The 24,097-nt window shown below is 50.3% G+C and overlaps 4 protein-coding genes across 4 annotated transcripts; 3 read left to right on the top strand and 1 right to left on the bottom strand.

Annotated features, from left to right (window-relative positions):
- Positions 1–680: 680 nt before the first annotated feature.
- CTRU02_202100 (DEAD/DEAH box) lies at positions 681–4,193 on the top strand (the record flags this gene model as incomplete). Its single annotated transcript, XM_070203983.1, has 2 exons — positions 681–2,370; positions 2,431–4,193. The coding sequence occupies 2 exons, from the start codon at positions 681–683 to the stop codon at positions 4,191–4,193; spliced, it is 3,453 nt and encodes a 1,150-aa protein (XP_070062565.1).
- Positions 4,194–7,390: 3,197 nt separating this feature from the next.
- Positions 7,391–9,002, top strand: CTRU02_202101 (vacuolar h+ ca2+ exchanger; the record flags this gene model as incomplete). The annotated part of the gene is made up of 4 exons (XM_036732511.1): positions 7,391–7,709; positions 7,783–7,921; positions 7,977–8,183; positions 8,243–9,002. The coding sequence occupies 4 exons, from the start codon at positions 7,391–7,393 to the stop codon at positions 9,000–9,002; spliced, it is 1,425 nt and encodes a 474-aa protein (XP_036575761.1).
- Positions 9,003–9,878: 876 nt separating this feature from the next.
- On the bottom strand, positions 9,879–12,648 carry CTRU02_202102 (Nitrate reductase; the record flags this gene model as incomplete). Its single annotated transcript, XM_036732510.1, has 2 exons — positions 9,879–10,789; positions 10,851–12,648. The coding sequence occupies 2 exons, from the start codon at positions 12,646–12,648 to the stop codon at positions 9,879–9,881; spliced, it is 2,709 nt and encodes a 902-aa protein (XP_036575760.1).
- Positions 12,649–15,557: 2,909 nt separating this feature from the next.
- Positions 15,558–19,441, top strand: CTRU02_202103 (MIF4G domain-containing protein; the record flags this gene model as incomplete). Its single annotated transcript, XM_036732509.1, has 8 exons — positions 15,558–15,576; positions 15,646–15,690; positions 15,757–17,804; positions 17,862–18,308; positions 18,359–18,646; positions 18,704–19,009; positions 19,060–19,198; positions 19,257–19,441. The coding sequence occupies 8 exons, from the start codon at positions 15,558–15,560 to the stop codon at positions 19,439–19,441; spliced, it is 3,477 nt and encodes a 1,158-aa protein (XP_036575759.1).
- Between the last annotated feature and the right edge of the window lie 4,656 nt (positions 19,442–24,097).

Here is a 24,097-nt window from a genome sequence, read left to right on the forward strand (position 1 = left end):
CTTGTAGTCACAAACCAGGCTGGCGGCTACATATACTAAGGCACACAATCTTACAGATTAAGCGTATGGTATAATAATCGGACGGCTGTTCCGAGCATTACTAGGAGGCTAGATCGCGGGCGAAGAAAATCCAGGCATACAGTCTGTCGGACGGCAATTATTTGCTTAAAGAGTTGAGTTTGTCGCCGCCAATATGTCGAGTTGCTGTCCTGGCATTCCACCAGGAAACGGGTGTTTTTGGGTGCATTTAGATATGAATCCAACACAGTAACATGAACTGTCACACCTCAACGCTGATTCAACGTAACTATAAAATTAATAAAGGGGAAGATGGAGGAGTTAAACCTTTCCTCCTATTAAGTCGTGGACCGTCTGGTAAGAGGAGCGATGGTGCCCTTGACTTGAGGCATAGAAGTACTTCCAAGTCTCGGCTCACGTGACAGGGTGTGGGTTATGTGACACAGATGACCATGTAAACCACGCGCTAGTGGCGTTACGCGTTTGCGACCAGCTTCCACTGTGCTGTGTCTAAGAAAATAAACCCCAATTGTGACTTTCATGCGCCCTCTATTCACAATATTGCCTTGTGTCTAACCGCCATCGTCTTGTCCAACTTTTCACGCAAGCAGTTTGCTAGTTCTGAAGACGCCGCTCTCTAGTAGCGGATCGAGTTGTTAGCTATGCAAAGTGGAAGTGCACGAGGAAAGAGAAAGAGGCGAGAAACTGAGGAAGTGAAAGCAGAGGGTAAAGTTAGCACCGAAGATGCGGCCTTTACAGACAGCCAACAGGATACAAACCCTCGAAAGAAAGGTGTTTCAAAGAAAACTGAGCCTGTTGTGATTGAAGCAGGCAGTACAACGTCTTCTTCTAGTGGGTGTAAGACCGAATGGCCTGAATCTTTCCAGGCTTTGGAGAAGACACATCGTGCCCTCAACTTAGTCTTCACGTTCTGCTGCACTCGCAAACACCTGGCTACGACCTTTGAAACGATAAGAACTGCAGTGGAATCGCACATCAAGAGAACATTGACGATTGAGGATGTCGCCGCCATTGCCGCCATCCGACCTGAGGGCGTCAATTTTGCCTACGTGGACGAAATAATGTTACAGACTGAGGTCAGAGGGGCGGAGCGCGACGTAACTTTTAAAGCCGGACGAGACTTCCACTCCCAGGCCCCTGCCCCGGATGCTTCGGTCGGAGGTATATCTGGCCTCGAGAAACTTGACCACCACCCTGATGAGTTTGTTGAAGGGGGCAAAGAGGTGTTGTATTTCGAATTCGTAGACGGAGATCTGAAGCGGCAGGTCAAGGACAAGAAGACTGGCGAGATTACCAAGCCATCGAGGAAACTGAGGGAAGAAGCCTTGAGAATACCAGTTTACAGCCAAAAGCAGATGACACAGCTCATCGAGAGGAGAAATCAGAAGTTCAACAATGCGGTCAACCTGTTTCTTAACCAATGCCTCTCCGATGGCTCGGATCCCGATAGAACACTGGCGAAAGCAGCCGAAGCCTACATTCCTATGCCAACTGTTCCGGAGACGCCACCTGAGAAAAGCCTAGGGTCTTTGCCCACGTCTATACCCGCCGAACGAAAGAGTATTCCTGACATTGTTCAGGAGCTAAAAGACTGCTCTTGGTACACGGGACAGATTGTTCCAGACGGCCACAGAGTATTTGAGCCTCAGAAGCCCGTCTTTGGAGAACTGAACTTTCTTCTTAGCCAAGATTTGGTGAATGCATTGTACAATGCTAAAGGAATTACCCAATTTTTTGCGCACCAGGCAGAAGCTATCAACGGTTTGCTGGAAGGCCAGCATGTTGTTGTGGCCACCTCTACAAGCTCAGGAAAGTCCCTCATCTACCAGCTTCCTGTGATACATGCTCTGGAAAAAGATCGCAACACGCGTGCAATGTACATCTTTCCGACAAAAGCCTTAGCACAAGATCAGAAGAGAAGTCTAAGAGAAATGCTGAGCTATATGCCAGGGATGGAGGATGTGCTCGTGGAGGCCTTCGATGGAGATACCCCGATGAACGAGCGTAACGCAATTCGAGACGAGGCCAGGATTATCTTTACCAACCCAGACATGCTTCATATCACGATACTGCCGCAAGAGGAAAGGTGGAGAACGTTTCTCAAGAACCTTAAGTATGTCGTTGTTGATGAGCTGCACTACTACAACGGGCAAATGGGATCGCATGTGGCCTTCATTATGAGAAGGCTGCGTCGAATATGTGCTGCTGTAGGCAACCGTCATATCAAGTTCATCTCATGTTCGGCAACCGTTGCGAACCCCAAACAGCATTTCAAGACCATCTTTGGCATTGAAAATGTTCGCCTAGTTGATTTTGACGGCTCCCCTTCCGGTATGTATTGATATTTTCCGGGTGTTTGAAATTGACCACCTAACTAACCAACGTTCATAGGTCGAAAGGAATTTTTGTGCTGGAACACCCCTTATCGAGACCCAGGTGATCCAGCTAGTGGTCGTGGTGATGCTATGTTTGAGTGTGCCCGCCTCTTCTGTCAACTAATGCTCAGGGGCGTCCGTATCATTGCCTTTTGCAGAGTCAGGGAGCAATGTGAGAAGCTAGTGAGTGCTGTGCAACAAGAGCTGGAATCTCTTGGACGACCGGAATGTACCAACCGAGTCATGGGCTACAGGGGAGGCTACACTGCTCAAGATCGGCGGAGAATCGAGTCAGAAATGTTCGAGGGCAAACTACTTGGCATCGTCGCCACCACTGCTCTAGAACTTGGTATTGATATTGGAACGTTGGACTGTGTGCTTACTTGGGGATTCCCATACACCATAGCAAATCTACGTCAGCAAAGCGGTCGAGCTGGTCGAAGAAACAAAGATTCACTATCCATCTTGGTGGGAGATTGTTTCCCAACCGACCAGCACTACATGCTGAATCCCGATGAGCTCTTCACGAAGCCCAACTGCGAGCTTCAGGTCGATCTCGAGAACATGCTTATAAGAGAGGGCCATGTTCAATGTGCAGCCTACGAAATGCCCATAAGGCCTATGGAAGACGCAGAATATTTTGGCCAAGATCTTCCACGGATCTGCGAAGAACGACTGCTCAGAGATGCCTTGGGTTTCTATCATTGTCATGATCGGTTTCGCCCCGTACCTTCAAGGTTTGTTGCTATTCGAGATGCGGAGGATGACCACTTTGCTATCATCGATATTACTCATGGCAAAAATGAGGTTTTAGAAGAACTCGAGGCCTCTAGAGCAACTTTCACCATCTACGACGGTGCCATTTTTCTGCACCAGGGGAACAAATACCTCGTGAGGGATTTCCAGCCTGACAAGATGATGGCACGGGTGGAGAAGGTCAAGGTTGAATGGACAACTACGCAGCGAGATTATACTGACATTGATCCCATTGAAACTGAAGCTATTCGGCGGATCTCTGGATCTCTATCCAAGGCATTTTATGGCACAATTAAGATCCAGCAGAATGTATATGGATTTTTCAAGGTTGACAAGAAGAAGCGTGTTCTCGACGCCATACACGTCGATAACCCACCGGTTATTCGTTACGGCAAGGGAATGTGGCTAGACATACCGAAGAAGGCCCTTCAAATACTCGCCGATAGGAGACTCCATGTTGCCGCATCACTTCACGCGGCCGAACATGCGATCCTCAGCCTCATGCCGAACTTTGTTATCAGTATGCCTGGCGATGTGCGAACAGAATGCAAAATCGCGTTAAAGGAGTTTGCTAAGAAGGAGACGCAAAGGAAGAGACCGGGACGACTAACGTTCTACGATGCAAAGGGAGGCGCCAGCGGATCGGGAATCAGCACCAAGGCATTCGAACACATCGATCACCTTCTTCAGCAAGCCCTTAAACGGGTTGAGACTTGCTGTTGTGAGAATGGTTGCATAGAATGCGTGGCATCAGAGCAGTGCAAAGGGGCGAACGAGGTCATGAGTAAGGCGGGCAGCCAGGTAGTCCTCAGGGCTCTCCTGAATCATGAGATCGATATCGAATCCCTACCCATGGGGCCCGAAGAATACAGCCCGGCAGGCATAGAGACGGTCATCGTAGCCCAGCCTGTGCCGGCTAGGGATCGAAATAGTCTCAGACTTGTTGATGTCAAGGAGGAAGAGTTTGAGGACCAAGACTCTGTGTTGTTAGAAGAAGCGGAAGCGTGGACCGGCGAAGCATAACTGGACACATGGATACGAGTAATATTGACCGGTCAGACTTTAAGCTATGGTCTGATGCCGAGATCATGATAACACTAAAAGAACTTTACAGAACTGTACGAGAGGAGCAAGTTTGAGATGTCTTCACATATTGAAAATTTAACGGTATTGTGGATCTTGGGATACTGTGTCTGTCCCCAATATCTCAGCAAGGGTCTTCTGTTATAATAGCAAGTTTAACCCTAGGGCTAGCCGTCCCGTATAAACATTGCTATTTTCCAAGTAGTGACATGATGAGATTGTCTAGCAGCCGTACAGTCTCAGCACAGCTGAATCTTCTTCAGGTGGTATGTTCATTTGCTACCATTGAACGAAATATTGGTTTTCGCTCTTTCTTCTGTCATTTCTCTCTTCCTTAAGTCGGCAAATCAATACAGCCTCTATCTAACATATTTTTAGTACCTGTACCACCGCCCTTGGCTTCCCAAAGAACCTTTCATGTCCGCAGTACATTTAGTGTTGCCATGCTCAAAGGACATTTCTACCTTTCATATTGTCGTCAATATTGCCTTTTTCAGTCTTCCCATCGACCAGTTCCGTGAGGTAAGCGTTCAATGCATCGCCAGTACAAGAAGCCTTACTCGCACACATAGAAAACGACGTAGGTTCAAGGCCCCAGAGATTTGGCCGCCACCCAGTTTAAACCAACTCGCTTCTCACGGCAGCGCTGCAATGGTGCCAGAGACAGATGTGTGGGGACTCAAGCGATACGAATTAATTGAGTGGCTGCTTTCATGTTATGGGAACCGTCTTGGGTCATTCTCTATTTCAGAGGGTAATGCCGGACGAATAAGGGACAAGGAGAAGACAAAGGACTGGTGTCCTCCAATGCCTTCAAAGGTTCTCACAGATTACGAGGAAATATGAACAAGAAGAAAATGGAGGTGCCCACATACTCGGGTCACAGAATACGCCCGGTTGGTTGGTCGACATGCTTGAGAGATGTGTGACAGCCAAAGCTCCTTGGAGCCGTGGACAAAACTGGCTGGCCAGGGAAGATCTGAGCCATGTTCATCAACCAGGTTAACCCGGACGAGAAAAAACCCTTTCCTACGGCGAACGTTGTTTTCTTCTTCAAGGCGGGCGCCGAAGATCTGAATAGCCGCTAGGCAGGAAAATCGCCTGCGAGTAGGGGCCCGGAGGCCGCGGGCCAGTTGGAACCGCATTGAGTCAGCCCCGCACAGGGACATTCGGTACGGTGTTGTGACTGGGAGAACCCAGGCAGGTAGTTTTCCGGCAAGTCCCATTTCCTGATGTCTCCTTCAGGCATTTACAATTGCGAATAGGATGGCCAAAAGCTTTAGTGATAGCAAGAGTAATGTTAACGGAGTGAAGCGTGGTTCAGGTTGAGATGGCAGCATTGTTCGCACGCCACAGACAGTAGCATTACCACAAATGTGGTTCTTCTCTTACACGGATGTGCACATGGTTTTGTAGTAATCAGAGGGAAAGAACAGAGACAATGTGGGGGCAAATGAAAGAAGCTTTTGCCAAGGGTGTCTGATGTGTTCCCCGGGTATGCTGTAGTGGGGATAAGGGATGAAATACGAAATCATACTGGTGCATCATCTTCTGGGCACTTGCGGCACCCACTGAAGCCTATTCTTGGTAGCTTCTAGGTTGGGGCTTGGAAGTCTTAGTTGCGATCTTGAATCTCGGAACGTCCAACGTTATAGGCCAGGGTCTTGGGTGTTGCGTTCTCTTTCCCTTCCCGCGCTGAGGTCCGTGTTTGGCTGCCTCCGTCAGAATGTTTGGCTTGTTTGGCCTTCTAACGCGTCAGGGATGTCTCCTATTGTGTTGTGTTCCAATTGAGACAGGATCGATTCAACCCGCGCGTCGCATGATTCTTGCCTGAAGGCCAGAACAGAGCATGTACCCGCTCGGCGTGTATCTGTCATCGTTTTCGAAACAGTAAAGACAGGTGTTGAATTGCCATCGGCCATATTTTGTATTTTTGTGAAAAAACAAAAATGTATTGAAGTAAGAAAAAATAAAAATAAAAATAAAAGGGGGGGGTATTTGATTGGCTTGATATGATGGCTTCGGCATCGAAGAGCGCGGAATGGCGTCAATGATATTGAAAGAAGGCATGGAGGGGGGCAAGCGGTCAATCGACCTTTTTCTTAGGGGGTTGGTTGTTGTTATCCCGTACTCCAGACAGGGGTACAGCGTAGCGCTGGTGACGTAGCCGCTGCTTATCTGCACTACCATCAGGAAAATTGTGGTTCACCGTCTACGTAGGACTCCGTAGTTGTCAGTTGGGAATCCATTCGCTGGGGGTTAAGTACAACATGTCCAGTCGGTGAACACAACACATGGCAGGCGTGGCTAGCGCCATTGTCGTGGACCTTTTCACTTAGGAACCTTTCCAGGTGCGGCGCTTCACACGTTCCAGAAAGTATCCTGTACTTGCGGTTTCACAGTTATTGCACTTAGGCGGTCAATATCTTCGGTATGCCCAAGGAGTCTGTCAGTAGTCTTGGCATGACAGCAAGCTAGGCTGTGCCTTGATTCAACCCGGCGCACCTTGTTCTTCTGTCCACAAATGACTGCCTTTCTTTATGCATGGGTCACATTTCTTCCGCAAAAGACTATCCGGAGGCCCCTTTTTGGCTTCCATTATGAGCATGCAACGAAGCCCGAACATGCTAGGAACTCTCTCTCCCCCAGGGAAATCTTGGATCGACAGATTTGCTGTTTACCTGCGGACCTCCCGTCCATCTTGCCCGCACAACGCCTGCTAACAACCCGGCCCCAACTGAAAGGCTGAAGTTGAAACACCCTCGTCCGAAGCCTACCCCAGGCCAAGGTCAGCCTCCCAAGCAAGACTGCCATATACCTCAACCAAGGGCCTAGACCACATTAAACCAGACTGGAGAACAAGACCCCCCCGTTCCCCATCTCTTATCATCATCCCATGCCCCTTCCTCCTCCTACTCACCCGGCGAGCACCTTCAGAAGTCTTGGTTTTTGGCCTGTTAACGTCTCCCGTGTTCCTGACTTCAGCAACACCGCTCTGCACCTGCTTGGGAGCCCTCCGCCCCGTCATCGTATATATCTTTCTGGTCTCTGTTGTCAACTTCGAGGCGTTGCCTTGCTTTTTCTTTCGCAAATCAACCACAACTTGTCTAGTCATTTGGGCAAATTCGTTCGTCATCATGTCGGCCCCCCGGTCCCCATACCGCCAAACCTACCGTGAGTCGGTCTCGAGACGGCGGGAGTCAAATATTCCCATTGCCCCTGAAAAGGCACGCACTTCTGCCATATCAGCCACGGACTCCCTACCCGTTCACTATGGCCCCCAACGTCACCGTCCTCCGCCCGGCCGCAAAACTCGTGTCAAGCCCTCGGGTGAGAGTGGTCGTAGTGGCTTTCACCCGCTTAAATTTTTGAGAATCACCTGGAAGTCATCAAGTCGAGCTTCTTTGATATGCAATATATTCTGGCCTGTTGTTCCAGCTGCTTTCGCGGTTAAATGTACGTCATGGCTCTCGGGTTGGCGTTGGTGGATCTTATTCGGGATAATCCAAACTAACACTAGGGTTGCTAGATGCTCTCCCGAATGAGCATGTCTTAATCTTTGCTCTAAGTTATATTGCCATGATTCCTTGCGCCAACATGGTTGGCTTTGCCGGGCAGGAGCTTTCCCGCAAGGTCAGCCACGTCTTTGGAGTGCTGATTGAAACAACGTGAGCGAGCTCATTGCACTTTTGTTCTGCCGATGGCTGACTTGCACGATGCCAGTTTGGGTTCTGTAGTTGAAGTCATCCTCTTTATGGTTCTTCTCAAAGGCAACCAATTCGCGGTTATCCAAGCCGCTATTCTTGGCTCTATATTGGCAACTATGCTGTTATGCTTGGGATTGTGCTTCATCGCTGGCGGCATGCGGCGCGAAGAGACAGAATTCAGTGATACCATTACCGAAGCCGGTAGTGGTTTATTACTAACTGCGTAAGTGGCTCCCTCTTACTACACTACTGCTAGGCCAAGCGCTCACACGGCCTGTATAGCGGCGTCGCCCTGGCTGTACCTACCATCTTCGATCGCTCGCTCCGATCCATCCTTACCGTTGAAGAGATCGACCGCAAAACGCTTCACATATCACGCATCGTAGCCATCCTTCTCATCATTTCCTATATGGTTTATGTCTATTTCCAGGCTCGCACCCATCACGGAATCTATGACGCCGTCTTTGAACATGACGAGCAGCGGGACCACGACAAGCACAGGGACTTGAAGAAGGCCAAACTTACCCTGACTGAGTGCATCGTTGCTCTCGTCATCTCCATCACGCTAGTAACATTTATAGCCATCTTTCTTGTTGAACAAATCGCCCCAATTGTCGAGGAGCATAGCATTTCCGACCCATTTATGGGTCTGATCCTTGTTCCCCTTGTTGAGAAAGCGGCTGAGCACCTAACAGCCGTCGACGAGGCTTGGGATAATCAAATGAACTTCGCCCTTTCTCATGTCCTCGGCGCTACGCTACAAACAGCCCTGCTCAACGCCCCGCTGGTTGTCATTGTCGCATGGGGTCGACACAAACACATGGATCTGGTTTTTGAGGTCTTTGACATTTCCATGCTCATCCTCGCAATCATTACCGTCGGCAATTTCTTGCGCGACCAGAAGAGCAATTATCTCGAAGGATTCCTCTGCGTTATTGTGTACCTCGCGATCGCGGTCGCGGCTTTCTACTACCCTAACCCGCCCGGCCATGGCGCTGGTGCTTCTCGAGCTGGCATTGAGGGTGGCGCTACCGGCCACTGAAGTGCAAAGCGAAGGCGAGAAACAAAACAGGCACAGAAGTAATGTGTGTCTTGCGAGCAGAGTGTACATGGTTAGAATGCTGTCCAAGCAGACCTTGCGGTTGAGTCGGCATAGCTTGCTCCAAAGCTTTCTACCTCTCGGCTACGCATAAAATAGGTAAAGATAGAATATTCGTCTTTTAGCAAGCGTAGCGTACTTTCCATTCACAGCACAGACGAGTACTTAGGTAGATACATAATTAAAAGATAAACCTAAAAGTGTTATGGGCGTATTCTCGTCTCAAGCTACTCATGCGATGATAGTAACAGGTTGATATGCCATTCGTTTTGCGCCCATTTAGATACGGGAGGCCCCCGGCCCCCGGTAGGCCTGTCATATGCAAGTGAACTACGTAGATGTCGTTGCAAAGATCCTTTTTGATTCTCGTCCGCGGAGATGTCCAAAGCACTATGAAAAACAGACATGACCCGCTGATAAGCACCCGAACTCCGAAGCCTCCCATCCATCCCAACCTTCTGTCTATCTATCTACGTTATCAAGGTTTAAGCCGCTTATCAAGCTTAATCCGGAGATGCTCAATTTCGTCCCTTGCGAATACCACCCCTTAGGAATGGACCCCCACATACACACGCACACTTGCGCAATCGCGAACCCAAAAATCGAGCATGTGGGTGGCGACAGTCACCGGCAATTACGCGGTGACAGCTGCGCGCCATGACGGCCCGAGGCGGAAGCGGCTCTTCTTCACCACACCCTGTCTTTTCCCCTGCCGAGACCCGAAACTTGCAACACGTCCGGAGGAGCGGAGTGTGACGACGTCTGAAGACTCTAAAGCTTCCCAGCAGCAGGCGATTCAAGTCAAAGATGGCGTGTTGTTTAGAAGAACAACAAGTCTTCCTCCTTCCAGCCCAGCCCAAACAGGATGTTGCGCACACTCTGCTCCATCGGTCCCGGGCCGCAGATGAGGACGAGCTCTTCCCCGCCGGCATTATTTCGGCACGCGCCTACCTCCCTTTCCAAGATAGTTGCGTCCAAGAAGCCAGTCAACCCCTTCCATGAAGCAGTGGGTTTGGTTAGAGTGTAGAGCAGCCTGCACCTCTCTGGGTTGGTGCTGGCTACGCCGTCCAGGTCGTGGCGGCAGAGGATGTCCTCCTCATTCCGGTTACCATCAAGGACGACGCAGCTTGTTGGGTCCTCGGGATCCTTCATGACGGCCCTAAGGACCTGGAATATCGGTGTGATGCCCGAGCCACCACAGATCATGACGAAGCGCTTGACGCGGCGCTGCTTGCCGGAGATGGAGCAGAAGCCTTTTCCAAGGTACTCGAATTTCCCAACAGGGCCCTTAAAGTCGACCCAGTGGCCAACGGGGATGGCGTCGAGTGCCTGTGTCATCTTGCCGCCCTTACGCTCTGGCGTATCATAGTAAACCTTGATGAGCACGTCCAGCTTGCCCTTTTCTGTGCTCTCCGAGAGAGGGGTATATGCACGGATGATGGCTTCGCGGGTTACTGGGTCACGTAGCCTCATCATCAAATGCTGTCCAGTTGGCAGGCCAATGGCTTGGTCTGGGTGCTCGAGCTTGAAACTGAAAATCTTGCTGTCGGGTGACACTTTGCGCTTCTCCGTCAAAATGCCCTTGGTCCAGACCTTAGGCTGGAGGAAGACGGCTCGTGGTCCCTGATCAGTCTCCTGCTCAATCTCTCCCAAAGCGAGAGCTTTCCGACCGTCCTCGTCCAAAGTGCCTATATGGTAGTCGGGCATCATAGCCTTTGCATTTTCGCTGTCTATACGATGGATATGTTAGTACACGACAGATGAGTCGTACTGAGTTGAGGATGTACTTACGGATGGTCAAGAACTCTTCCGATACGTCTTGGCCGGCAGCACTAAAGATAGACGTGGCCCCCCCTGGGTGGCCATCCAGGAAAGGAGTACCGTCATACACCTCGCCATTGACTACAAACCAAGGCTCCGTCTCGCCGCCATGCTGTCGAAGCTCATCAATGGTAATGCTTCGCTTTACCCCTTCTTTGGTCATAGAGATCTCCTTGGCGGGTTCTTGCTCGGCGGTGGTTTCTTCCTCCCCTTCAATCTTTTCGCCCCAGAAGCCATTAGAAAGATTACCGCCAGCTTTCTTCACACGTTCCATCCACCCGCCACCACCCAGGACCGGTTGAGTCGGATGCTCGAAACGCAAGTTGTGTCCCTCTTTGTGAATGATGACTCTGAACCAAGGGTTGTTCATCATGCCCAAAACGCTCCAGTACATGTCCCTTGGCTGCGTCATCATGCTCTCGTCCATGGCGCGTACCATGACATCTGCAGCTTCGGCGAGCTGGACAATGGGAATGTCCAAATCCCAGAAACACCAACAAAAGCATGTCTCTCTCCAATCCATGTCTACCCTGCCGCCGTAGAGAGTCTCGCCTTTGGGTGCTAGTCTATATGAGTCTTCGGGGTAGTTGAGGTTCGCAAGCATCCAGGTCTTGCCACGGTCGAGTGTGATTTCGACTCTTGTGATACGTCTACCGCCACCACCGTACGCATAACCGCGGACCTTGTACGACTGGGGTCCCTCGATCAATGGCACGACCTCGTCATGGGCGGGGTAGGCGGTGGCGCTATTCGTATTGAGGTCGTATATAGCATATCGCTCGTCTTTCCAAGTGTCGGGCAGGTCTGCACTGGCCTCGGGGGAGACCATGGTCGGCAGTACACGGTTGTCATAAATGTGATACCAATTGCTGCTGGGCTCTTTCGTCACAATGATCTTCTTGAGCCACTTGACGCTTCTGCCGCCAATCTGACCTGGAATGATAATGCGTACGGGCTTGCCGTGGTCGGGTGGGAGCAATTCGCCGTTCATACGATAACATACAGTGACACCCCGGTTGGGATCCATGCACCAGTTGAGCTTAATACTCGTCCCGTAATACCCGTTAGGCAGTTTGTCGGCACCTTCGAAGCAGACATAGCGTGCTCCCCTCTTGGGCATCGCCCGTGCAAGGAGGTCGCCAATAGCGACACCGGTCCAAATGGCGGTTGACAATCCAGCGGCGCCCCAGGAAAATCCTTTTGTTTTGCGGACAATGTTTTGCTCCTTGCGGCGGTTGCCGGCACAGACGAGGGTGACGGGGTATGTGATTTGTTCGTAGTCGGAGATTAGGTCTCTGACGGATATTTTAATGGGATTCTCGACCTCGCCTTCGACGGTGAATTCCCAGTCGAACATATCCTCATCCTCACACTTGGGCACAGCTCCGTGGTTTCGAACATAATGTAAATCTTTGGTCGTAATGAATCCCTCGTCGTACAACTCGCTCAGCGGAGCCTCGACGTTGAAAGGATGGATACCAGTCAAGCGTATTAGCCGAGGGTCTCGAACAACATGGTTATCTGGTGTCTTGAGATCTTCCGCCAGGACCTTGTTGACTCTGGATCTGGGGGGTAGAGGATATCCGCGAGGTCCTTCTGCGCTGGGCTCGTCAAGTAGGCCCCCGGTGACTGAAGAGTCTGATCCACCGTCGACGCTGTAAGACTGGCCTTCTCTCACCGTGGTTGCCGGACTTGGAGGGAATGCTATGTCATATTTGGGAAGAGGTTCTCGTAAGGGTATATGAGCTTGGGGTGCGAGCACATCCATGACTTATTGGAGATTTGATGTGCAGGTTTGGCTTGGTCAAGGTTAAATAACTATGTTTGTTATAATGAAGCGAGTAGAGTGATGTAGGCTGCTTCGCCTGGACGGTAATCATAAGCAAGCCCGGAAAAGGCTGAGTTCATGAATCAGATGAAGAAACGGAATGGCAGATGATGGCCGCCTTAAGGATATGGCATAGAAGAATGTTAAAGGGGAATGAGGGAGGAGCAAGGTCTTCACGAAGGCTGGGCCCGTGGTAAATAAGTACCACTACGGGTGGTATGGTGAAATAGATTTGGTTTTCCTAGAACTGGAGTTGGGTGATTGTGGTGTGGGCGGGCCACATGCATAATGGGAGGCGATCTGCTAAGGCACGGCATGGCATGGAACGGTATCCATACAACAGCATATCACCAGACGGAAGAATGATAAGTAGGGCCAGCCCGTCCCTCCTACAGGGAGATAGTTAGATCGTCTATACGGACATGCGCTGCGGCTTAAACGATGAAAGGCACCGTCCGTTCGCACCCACTCTACCCTGTGGGCAAAGGTACTTGACATTCTCTGGATCCATAACGTACCCTATCCCAGGGACCCTGTTTCTGTCCACCGTACCCTTGCCTCACCGTGTCATTCATGTGGTAAGAAGAAGACAACCGAGCCCAAAGCTCATAGCCTTTGACAAGGCCTTGGACATCAGATATGCTCAACACACTAAGACTTGTCAAACCAAGATAAAGGAACAGATACGGCACGGCAACGGGCGAGGAGATGCGAGAATCAAATTGTCCTAGAGGCCTGAGTGTTTTCCAATACCCGCGGAATTCGAAAAGAACAGACGCAACCTCTTATCAGTAGGCGTCATTTTCCTTTGGACGATGAATTGATGTCGAAGAATCGGCTGATTCCATTGGGGCGATAAGGGCACAAAGCAAGGGGTGAAGTGCTTCTAGCGCGGAGATGCGTCCATCGCATTTTTATTTTTATTTATTTTCCTTATCAGCAACTACAAAGGAGCGACGGGATTGGACGGTGTTAGTCGGCTCCACGCCCCTGGGCCCGAACATGGCCCGTGAGGATCAGGAACGGGGAACTCTTCACGGAGTGGTGTCGAGGCAGGTGAGGCGAGCCAATCCATGTCCATACTCTATTCGGCTTTTGCTGTTTCGGCCTCTGCGACTTTGAGCCCCAAAAATGGGATCCCCTGTTGCATATCATCACGTCCCCTCCATTACCCATCCCGACAAACGCCCGTTGGCAGTGCCAAGGCATGGGGGAATGGTTCGGTTGTAGAGGTGGCTTGATAACCTGCTGCCGCCAATCGCTTCTTGTACAATCAATGGTCAGCAGAAGCCAAACGCAATTGCAGTTACGATTGCAAATACATACATCATGCAGTGCTAGTACCGTGTTTACTGGCTCTCGTTACTGGGAATGAGTGCTCAGCACTGGGCCACGGCAGCCTGCCCATCATCCAACGGTAAGCTACGTCTAACACCCAGCAAAGAGACATTTATCACGACGAAAGACGGAAAGTTTGGTCTTCCTGTTGCGTATACCATTCAGCCACTGCACATAATTTCTGCTGCTTGCAAACGTGATGACTAGTACACATAGCCTCAGCAGTGCTGTAGTGTTGAACTGGCACAATCTATTGCTTGGTGTTGAGCAGCCAACACTAGTTACGTCGTTTGGACATTGCTGCAGAGACCAGGTCTAGAGCAGAGCAACCCTGTCGACTAGATACTGGAGTTGACGGAGATGCAAAATCCAGAAGTTACACCTGCAAATCAGTACTCCGGACAATCGGGAGTTATCAGGTGAGTGCCTCGGATGGCCTGGTATTTAGTCATAACTAGCATTATGGTAAGGCTTCTCGGTCTGGCTTCGGATCTACATGCTGTTGCTAAGTGTCTTTTCATCATTAGCAGGTTTGCCATATGATTATGAAGGCCGTTCATTGACATGTCGACTCGCTGTTCGTCAACCGATTCACTCCAACTGGTGACAGCAGGTCCTCGAAAGACATCGGCTAACATTCAGTGGACTATTGCTTGGTTTTCGGGCAGCCCAGAGTAGGAGTAGATACGGGGACATGTCATAAGCTGATAAATATTGGAGGCGATATCAACTGAGGTCAAGCCACAATGACGGATCTTGAACATCCTTGCTGCAAGTGGCTATGGGTCCTTTTCACCATGGCTCACCTCAGCTCACCGACTCGCATACAACCGGCAGAGACCCGGCTGGTCCGGTCCCACTGCCTCGCTTTAACATAAATCCATCCGAATTTCAAACCCAAGGTTCTGGGTCATGACGCTGACTGCTCGGGCCGCCAGAGCAGCCGCAATTTGTGAAATCAAGCAGTTGCAGCAGGGGCCACCTTAGGTCGACAGTCATCTACCGATCAGGCACCTAGGGCCAGAGTCTTCTGGCGGGCACTGCACCGTACTGTCCCTAACTCCGATTAAATTGACGCCCACTACACCCACCTAACCCGCCTACCTAGTGCACCTTTGTGTGCTGATCCAAGCTGTGAAGTGTGCCTGGGCAATCAAGGTCGCTTCTAACCACCTGCAGAACACAACAGCCTCCGCCGCTGTTTCCTTGCAGATCAGCGACCGCCAACGGCTCACCAACCTTCATACTTGGATTTCTTCCAGCACTCGCCAAACCCCTCGACAACCCAAACTTCAGCTCGATTCGACTCGCCTCGACTACGAGCCCTTCCAGGCAAGGCCTGCTGCTGCAAATAACCTTACCGATGCCGGCCCATGTTGACGCGCAGAGTCACATTCGTTTACAGCACTCAATCCCATAGCATCAGCTCCCTCACCATTGCGATCTTGTCTTATGTAGCATCAACCTGCATCTACACTCTCCACATACACTGAAAGACTTCACGATCCGCTATGGATCGTGCAAGGAAGCGTCAGTTTTGCCGAGCCCGTCATTCTACCTTTAATTTTGTGCAACTCACTGACATTACTCCATACGTAGGCGAATTGCGCTCCCTAAATACTCGCGCTTGGGATGGCGACACTGGTCCGTACATGATGCCCATACCCCACCATTCAGGACCGCCCCTCCTCTGACCATCTCCCTTTGCAGATCTGTTCACCGTCAGCAAGTCCCTCGATTCGTCGCTGAAGAAGAATACTGCCTTCATCAAGCGCCTCCGAACCGCCATTTCCGCCGCGACCTTGAATACCTTCCTACAAGAGATCCGGACCCTAAGTCTGCACAAGTATCTCTCCGAGATTATCTCCGCCTGCTACGAGGGCCTATGCAAACTCAAGTCTCCTGGGGAGATCGAGGCAGGTGTCGAAATTGTCAGCGCCTTGCACCAACGCTTTGGCCCCAGCGAGTTTACCGAATATCTGGGATGGCTTCTAGGCAAGGGAATGGCCACACCCGACAAGAGCTTGCTCAAGTCGCTGGCCCCAGAGGTGCGGGAGAAGGAAGAGAAAGAGCGCTTGACGCGCCAGCGAGTGCTCCTGCGAGTCGTCGCTGAGCTTTGGCTCGTTGACGTTCTCCGAACTCTCGATGATGTCACTCGACCCGACGATGCCACCAAGGGTGCGACAGGCAAGGTTCCCGAGTTGAAGCTGAAGGCAAATTCCAACAGGAGCGGGGCGGCTGAGCCCTTCCCTCTCGAGGTCCTCAAAGACCTGCTTGGCCATGACAGGGAGCATGCGAACTTGCCCCTGCTTGTCATTTTTGTGAAGGCCTTCAGCTGGGATATATTAGGTGTCAAGTCTACCGCAGGGGAAGGTCGGAAAACGGTCGAAGAAGACGGCGCTACCAAGATCACCAATGGCCCTGCGCAGGGAGAAGGCACTACCGAAGATTCCTTTGGTGATGTCGACGACCAGCCGTTTACACCTCCCGAACTGCAAGAAAAATTCAAGGCCATTCTCAAGAAGTATTTTGAGGATGTTAAGAGCCATGTCGTCCGTGACCAGAAATTGATACATTCTCAAGCTCGGCGGAATGCCGAGGCCTATGTCAAATCTGGTGAGGTCTTTGAGGATCGACAAGCCAACTTTGAGAAACAGGTCAAGGCCCAGGAAAGACTTGTATCCAATGCCCAGGCTATTGCGGACGCCATAGGCGCTGATATGCCTGATCTCAAGGACAACGATGACTCTTTGGCAGCCTCCAATGGCTCGATTGGTTTAGTCAAGGCTGGCGAATATCTGCGAGGCCTTGGGGATGGCGCTGGTATTTGGGAGGATGAAGATGAGCGTCGCTTCTACGAAAATCTCGTGGATCTGAAGGGCAAGGTTCCCGGGATTCTTCTCGATGACGGAAAAAAGAAGAAGTCTGATAATGAGGAGCAAGTGGGCAAGAAGATTGACCCGACTGATGTTCCAGATGCGCCCAAGGTCCTGGACGCAGCTGAAGACCAGTCCACTGCCATTGCCAACAAGACAATTGGGGCCCAGGTTGATGCGGTACTTGCTCGACTCCCAGACCTCACTAACAAGGATGTCATCGATCAGGCCGCTATTGACTTTTGCTATCTGAATTCCAAGGCTTCAAGAAACAGGTTAATCAAGGCTTTAACGGAAGTCCCCAAAGGCCGAGGCGACCTTCTTCCTTCGTGGTCCAGGTTGGCTGCGACTTTGGGAAGATATATGCCGGATATCCCGAAAGGTCTGGTTGACTATCTTGATGCTGAGTTTCGCAGTCTACAGCGACGCAAGGACAAGGACTTTTTAGGCCAAGTCCGTTTGAGCAACATCAGATATCTTGCAGAGTTGACCAAATTTGGTATTGTCCCAGAGCATGTTGTTTTCCACTGTCTCAAGGTCAGCCTTGATGACTTTTCAAGGATGAACATCGAAATCATTTGCAACCTCTTGGAGAACTGTGGGCGTTACCTTCTGCGCAACCCAGAGACTTCGCCGCGTATGGCGACATTTCTTGAGACGCTGCAACGCAAGAAGTCCGTCCAGCACATTGGCCAGGCTGAGCGCATGCTGATCGAGAATGCTGTCTACTATGTAGACCCCCCTGATCGGCCAGCAATTCAACAAAAAGAGCGAACTCCAATGGAGCTGTTCATTCGCAAGCTGATCTATATGGACATGACTAAGCGTAATTACAGTAAGATCTTAAAGCAGATACGCAGACTCCATTGGGAAGAGGCAGAGGTAAGTAGAGCTGGCCAGTCATACTGTCCTGTCCAAAGATTAACTATAATTGCAAAGGTTGTCGGTATCCTCCAGAAAGTATTTTCCAAACCGGGCAAAGTCAAGTATGGCAATATTCACCTTCTAGCTATTCTGCTCAGCGCACTATACCGATACCATCCGGCGTTTGTGGTCAAGGTAATTGATAATGTCATGGAGTCTATCTCCTTTGGACTTGAACAAAATGACTTCAAGTTTTATCAACGACGCATCTCTGAAGTAAAGTACATTGGCGAACTGTACAACTACAGGATGGTTGAGCATCCAGTCATTTTTGATACTATGTATAAGATCATGACGTTTGGTCATGGTGGACCTCCAATCCCGGGTCGACTGAACCCCTTCGACCTTCCCGACGACTTTTTCCGCATTCGTTTAATTGCGACAGTTCTTGAAACATGTGGCATGTACTTTGCGAAGGGCGCTGCTGGCAAAAAGCTTGATTATTTTCTTTCTTTCTTTCAGGTTTGTCTGGACAAACTCTTCTCTCCAAAAGTCGTAACTGACCTGGGCAGTATTATATTTATACCAAGCAGCCATTGCCGATGGACATCGAGTTTATTGTGCAGGACACCTTTGCTCTCACTCGACCCCAGTGGAAGCTTGCATCGAACCTTGAAGAAGCTTCCAAAGCATTTCAGCTTGCCATAGCTCAAGACCAGAAAGTCTCAGGAGCTGACAAGGCTGTTGATGCTGACGACGCATCCATTGGATCTTCTTCCGACGATGAGGATGGAGATGCAGACCTCCCTGAACCTGAGGCCGACGAGGAAGAGTCTGACTCTGAAGAAGAAGGTGTCGAGGTGAGAAAACACCAGCAAGACATCACAAAGGTCTCTTAATAAACAACCATTTTGTAGGACCAAGAAATCGACTTATCACACAGGGACTCGGAAAGCGAAGACGAGGCCATCGTTGTCACTCGCCAACAAGAGCAGATTGACCCGGAGGTTGAGGCCGAGTTCGATCGTGAGTATGCTAAGATGATGGCGGAGAGCCTAGAATCGCGCAAGTTTGAACGCAAACCACTTTTCGATGTGCCACTACCAGTACGAGGCAAAAATAAGGAAAGCGCAGCAGGGCAGGATTCTGGAGACACTACCACCTCCGTCCCTAGCAATACGATGGCTTTCTCTCTTTTGACAAAGAAAGGTAACCGCCAGCAGGTATGTACAATCATTCAGAAAACTCATCCGTTTCACTAACAGGGCAAAAGACCCGGACTGTGGAGTTGCCTTCGGACTCTACGTTCGCCGTGGCGATGAAGAACCAGCAACAGGCCGAACGAGAGGAACAACAACGTATCAAGAACCTCGTTTTGAATTATGATCTTCGAGAGAGCGAAGATCAAGAAGGTAAAGAATACAAAATTCCGCTGCAAAACAGGCCCGCATATTCACAAGTCTGGAATAGGTCACGATAAGCCAGCCTCATATCACCACAATCGATCGGATCGCGGCAAAGACCGTGGCGGACAGCGAGTTCGCAAGCTCCAGCTAAGTGATGTTGATTGGTACGGATCCTCGGGCAGGCGCGCAAATGATTTCGTGCAGAAACATATCCCATGCTTCAGTGTGAAGGCAGGCAAGGACGACTAGGGTAGTCAATAGCTACTCCATCACATCATGGTATTGCCGACAAGTGTTACAAGCCAGGTGGGAGCTAAGAACCTAGCTAAGATACAGGAGAAGAAGCCGCATGAAGCGTACGATCAGAACAGGATAGCTAACGAAGGGGAATCCCGCTTTCTTTACAGGACGTGAAAAGGGCTATCTTGAGAAACTAGGTTTCCAGATAAACTATCCATCGCAGGCTACCAGAGGTCGCCATACAAGGCTGATACGACGCCACAGTTGCGGAGGGATCTGGTTGGAGAGCGATCGGCAAAGCCTTCAATGCATAGAAATCATGTCGCATGCAACAGGTAGCATCTATGAGTGTTGCCGAATGGGGCTTCTCAGAGAATTTCAGTCAATGGCCAATCTCGACAAGGAAATCATGCAGTCTACCAAGACTTATGGAAAGCTGGACAAGCAAGGATTCTAAGCCTTTGTTGGCAAGCGAAGCCCATATACACAAGAACAGAAAGCTTTCACGGCGATGATTGGTCTGGAAGACTGGAAGACCGGATTGGAATTCATGCAATGGAAAGCTTGATGGGATGTGGAATGGAGAACAGAGGTTCAGCCGCGTAAGGCTGCGACAAGAATTCCCATCTTTGTAGGAGCCGAGACACATGGCACGACGTCTACAGCTAAGTCTTGCTAGTAAGGTTGAGCTTCTGAGGCAACTGTCCCTCCCATTATCTGGGTGGCAAAGATAGATACGATTGATTCAGTAGAAGGATGAAGGCATTGTTTCAACGAACTAAAAGCGACATATGCGCGAAACACGACTTCAATGGCAAAACCTCTGTCAGTGCTTTAACTGCCGTCAAGATGCAGCGGCAGGGAATGGGATGTGGCGATTATGTGAAGTTTTGACTACACAGCAGAGCAGATTGAACTGACTGATGAGGCAATGGTAACAGAAATCCAGACATGTAGAAAACCGGCTGCATCATGAGCCGACCGTCTCAAATTGTAGTAATCCGCGGCGAAGGTAGGTCAGTTAGTGAAGTAGACCGGCGATCCAGAAACGCTGGTTGTGGTTACGATTTGCAGCAGAGCAAGGAAGAAAGGGTGTAGTGGAGATTGCAAATTCTTTTAGATCGAATGTAACACAATGGTGCTTCTTGGCAGGTGCTAGCATCCGATGCAAGGAAAGATGAAGTGCACTGTTTCAGTTGAAGCAATATTTGACTTGGTCAACAGCGACATTTAATCATTTCACACATACATACACACACAGAGAAAAGAGAAATGGAGAGAGACTCTATCGTATGTCGTCCTAACAATCAATGTATGTTGCTAGGCGGGGCGGCTGGCCAACGGGCACCTACCGCTTCAAGCTGAAAGGAGGTCACTACAAGCAACTGAGGCAACTTTACTCGTTTAGCTACGCACTCGGACGAGTGTAGGTAGGGCAGAGGCGAGTAGGGTCGGTAGGTTTATGCAGGTACAAGGCATACAAATCTAGTCTGAACCTTGGAGACGGAGAAAAAAGAAGAAATAAAAAAGAAGCAAACAGAGTTTGACCCAGGGCAGAGTTCAAGGGCGATAATTTGACATGGCGGGGCACCCCTTCATGCACCAGCACCAAGCCATGCCATCGACCATGATGCTTAGACGTCTACTCATTCGTCCGATCTTCGTGCCGATGTAGACAGGCGGGAAACGTGGCTGCCGCAAACGGAATCTGATATCACGGATGTGCGGAAACTTGGGATGATGTTACTTGACGGAACTGGCACACTGCTTGCCCCCTACACACATGAATTCCGCTTGGAAGAATACGGAGATGTGCCGCATGTGTAGAGGGCGCCCTCAGATTCTTGTCCAGAACGCCATCGGCCATAGTGGTGAAACCCGAGTCAGCACAGGTGATTGCTGGCAACTTGTTTGAAGACTTCAGGCCGCAAACGAACGCCGTGGGGTCATTTATCGAGAGGCCTAGGAGGGAGCGCGCGGTAGTAGGACTCGTCCCCCGCCGTTGTCCCAGGATCACCTGAAATACCACATTCCAGAGCTGATTTCACGGTCGCTCGGACGTCCTCGGACGTCCTAATGGCGGAGCATGGTGCCATCGCCATCGCCACAGGCAGGCGAGTGCGCTCCTATACGACATCTGGCTTAGTTTAATTAGAAGAGGCGAAAAGCGCATGCGACGATCGAAGGATTTGGCCCATTGCAAAGCAATACGGATCTTGAAAGTGGGCAATGTAAGGAAGCGATAACAATGTGGGAGCGTAGGCGGCACTGAGGGAAGTAAAGATTGTGTGGAGATCTAAAGCTGGCACATCTCAAAAGTTACCTATAGATTCTGCTAGTCAATTAGTTTCGAGGTGTGACTATGATCACGTAAGTATCCGACTGCCAACCCCTTTCCCTATACTTTCCTACGCCGCTTCAAGTGATTGAATATTCAGTGTTCAGAGGGTGGACCAGTGGAGCAGAGGACTACAACAAGGTGAAATGGACCCTGACCTACTCCGTAATGTACACCTGGGTAGGCAATAAAGGTCCACAATTCCAGGATCTTCACCTACAAGGATTATTGCTCCTGGGCTTAATTGTCCTAGTCGGCGCAGCCCGTGATCCACAACAGCACATTATTTGAGCCAATCAGAGTTCCCGTTGTAGACACAAGGATTCGGCTTGGGGCCTCGCATCGCAAGTGCCCAAGGAAACTGCTTCGGTTTTGACAGTATGATGACGAGTGCGCCTCGACAGTTGCCAGTTTGAATCGACTAGATTTTCTGGCCAATTCAATCAGCCAAAAAAGTCCATATTCAGGTACCTCGGCCAGATCATAATGGACCTGTTTGAGAAAGGCACGAAATGGATGGGGGGGAAAATGGATGATGTGATACACTACACATGGCAAGAGCGTGGGTAAGGAAAATTCATGCGAGGTGTTATGGTAGAAATATGAAGGATTGACACAGGACGGGGCAATTCACGACGACCACAGATGTCTCGCCAGCAAGATACTTTCTCTTGTGTTCCGCAACCGCCTCCTAGTGCTCAGGTTGCATTCCTCAAGTTGAGCCTCCCGTCCCCGCTCAAACTCAACAGCAACCCAGGCAATTCTATCCTCCACGGATGTTTTTAGTGGCCCCCACCTGCCCCAGTTGTGTTTGTCGATCCGCTAGGCGCCTCGTCTGATCCTTGGAGCTTCGTCGACCTGGCTGTCTTGGTTCTAGTGTAGTCCCCGAACCACAGGGTAGGTACGGAACAGGCATACCGAGGACTGCCCAAGCTCAGGTAGGCAGCTTGGAGCTTTACTTCACTTTGAATAGGTATGCGGATGCTGCAATGCCTTCCAATTTTCCGCTTTACCGCACGCTTGGATGTTTTGCCTTGTCGACTCATCGCGTACTTGGCATTTTATCGTTTCTTGCTACATCCTGCTCGGACCTTGAAATTGAACGGTGAGAGCTGATGCTAAAGCATCTCCTAAGCCCACTGCCCCTTACTTATTGTTCCCTGTTCCCGTACCTAGACTCACTATTGCGATGCAATAAGGAGACAACGGGAATGGTCAAGTTCAAGCATAGTCGCTCAAGTATTTCGTCAGCTTGCCGGCTTCGTGGAAAGTTAAGGGCTAGGGTTGATTTTCATCCCACATGCCTCCTTGTTCTTGTCTCTGAGAGACATTACAACATACCTGGGCGAGGCTATCGCCACGATGACAATCTGCTTAGCATTGCTTTGAGGTAGCTCAGACGCAGCCGGACGCTTTAGACAAAGATGGGGTAGAAGACGCCTCTGGAACCTTGGTAGGCGTGCAATTTTTGTCTCGAACCGGCCAGCCGTAATCCCAATAAGCTAGCAAGTGTGTGAATTCGGAGGTTGATACCCCCCAATCGTCGTCTAGCTCAAAGTTGCCGTCCATACATGCATAATCTGCCCGTTCATCCAACAGTGGCCTGGCCCATGCATTTCAGGGATCACTGAAATGCCGGATACTTGCTTGCCTGTTTGCCTGGTCACTTTGCTCCGTGCTGCTTACCTGCCAACACAAACTGCCTGCGAGCCCTCCAGGACTTCGCCAGTCTGTGCCAGATCGATCCAAACCGGGCGCGTTCCTAAGTGTTGGTCTCGAACCCGCTGGTCCCCCTTCATCTAGGGGCCTTTCCCTTTCCGTCAACTCGCACGTCACGTCCACGGCTTCTTAAGAAGAGTAAAAGCCTGTCAACCTTCTCGTTATCTGATTTTCCCTCCTGTGCCTCATTCGATCTTCATCGCATGTTGCCCCTTCTTTGTCTCTAGCTGCTGATCTCCGAGAAGACGATGCATTCGTTGATCTCTTAGGACACTCTCACAGTCGTGACCGACCTTGCAATACTTTGAAAACCAAAGTGAAAGGGAAAGCGTTGGCTTTGGGTGTGAGTGGCTTCCCAATCCGGCCATTGTGAGGTGCTCCAGACTGACATCCCATCAAGAAAAAGGCAGTGGTGCCCACACTTTGATATCAAGCAGCTCAATAGCTATCTGCGGAGAACATCAACTACTCCAGAGGGTACGAACATCAGCCGAATCACGGTTGTGCCCTGGTGCGAAAGACCATTTCGTCTAGAAACTACGCATCGAGCTACGACGAGACCGCCGAAAATCCGACTTGGACTCTTTAATCAGCTCTGGAGGGACCAG

The sequence above is a fragment of the Colletotrichum truncatum genome (genome assembly GCF_014235925.2).
Source record: "Colletotrichum truncatum strain CMES1059 chromosome Unknown Contig_0001, whole genome shotgun sequence".
NCBI classification, from domain to species: Eukaryota; Fungi; Ascomycota; class Sordariomycetes; order Glomerellales; family Glomerellaceae; genus Colletotrichum; species Colletotrichum truncatum.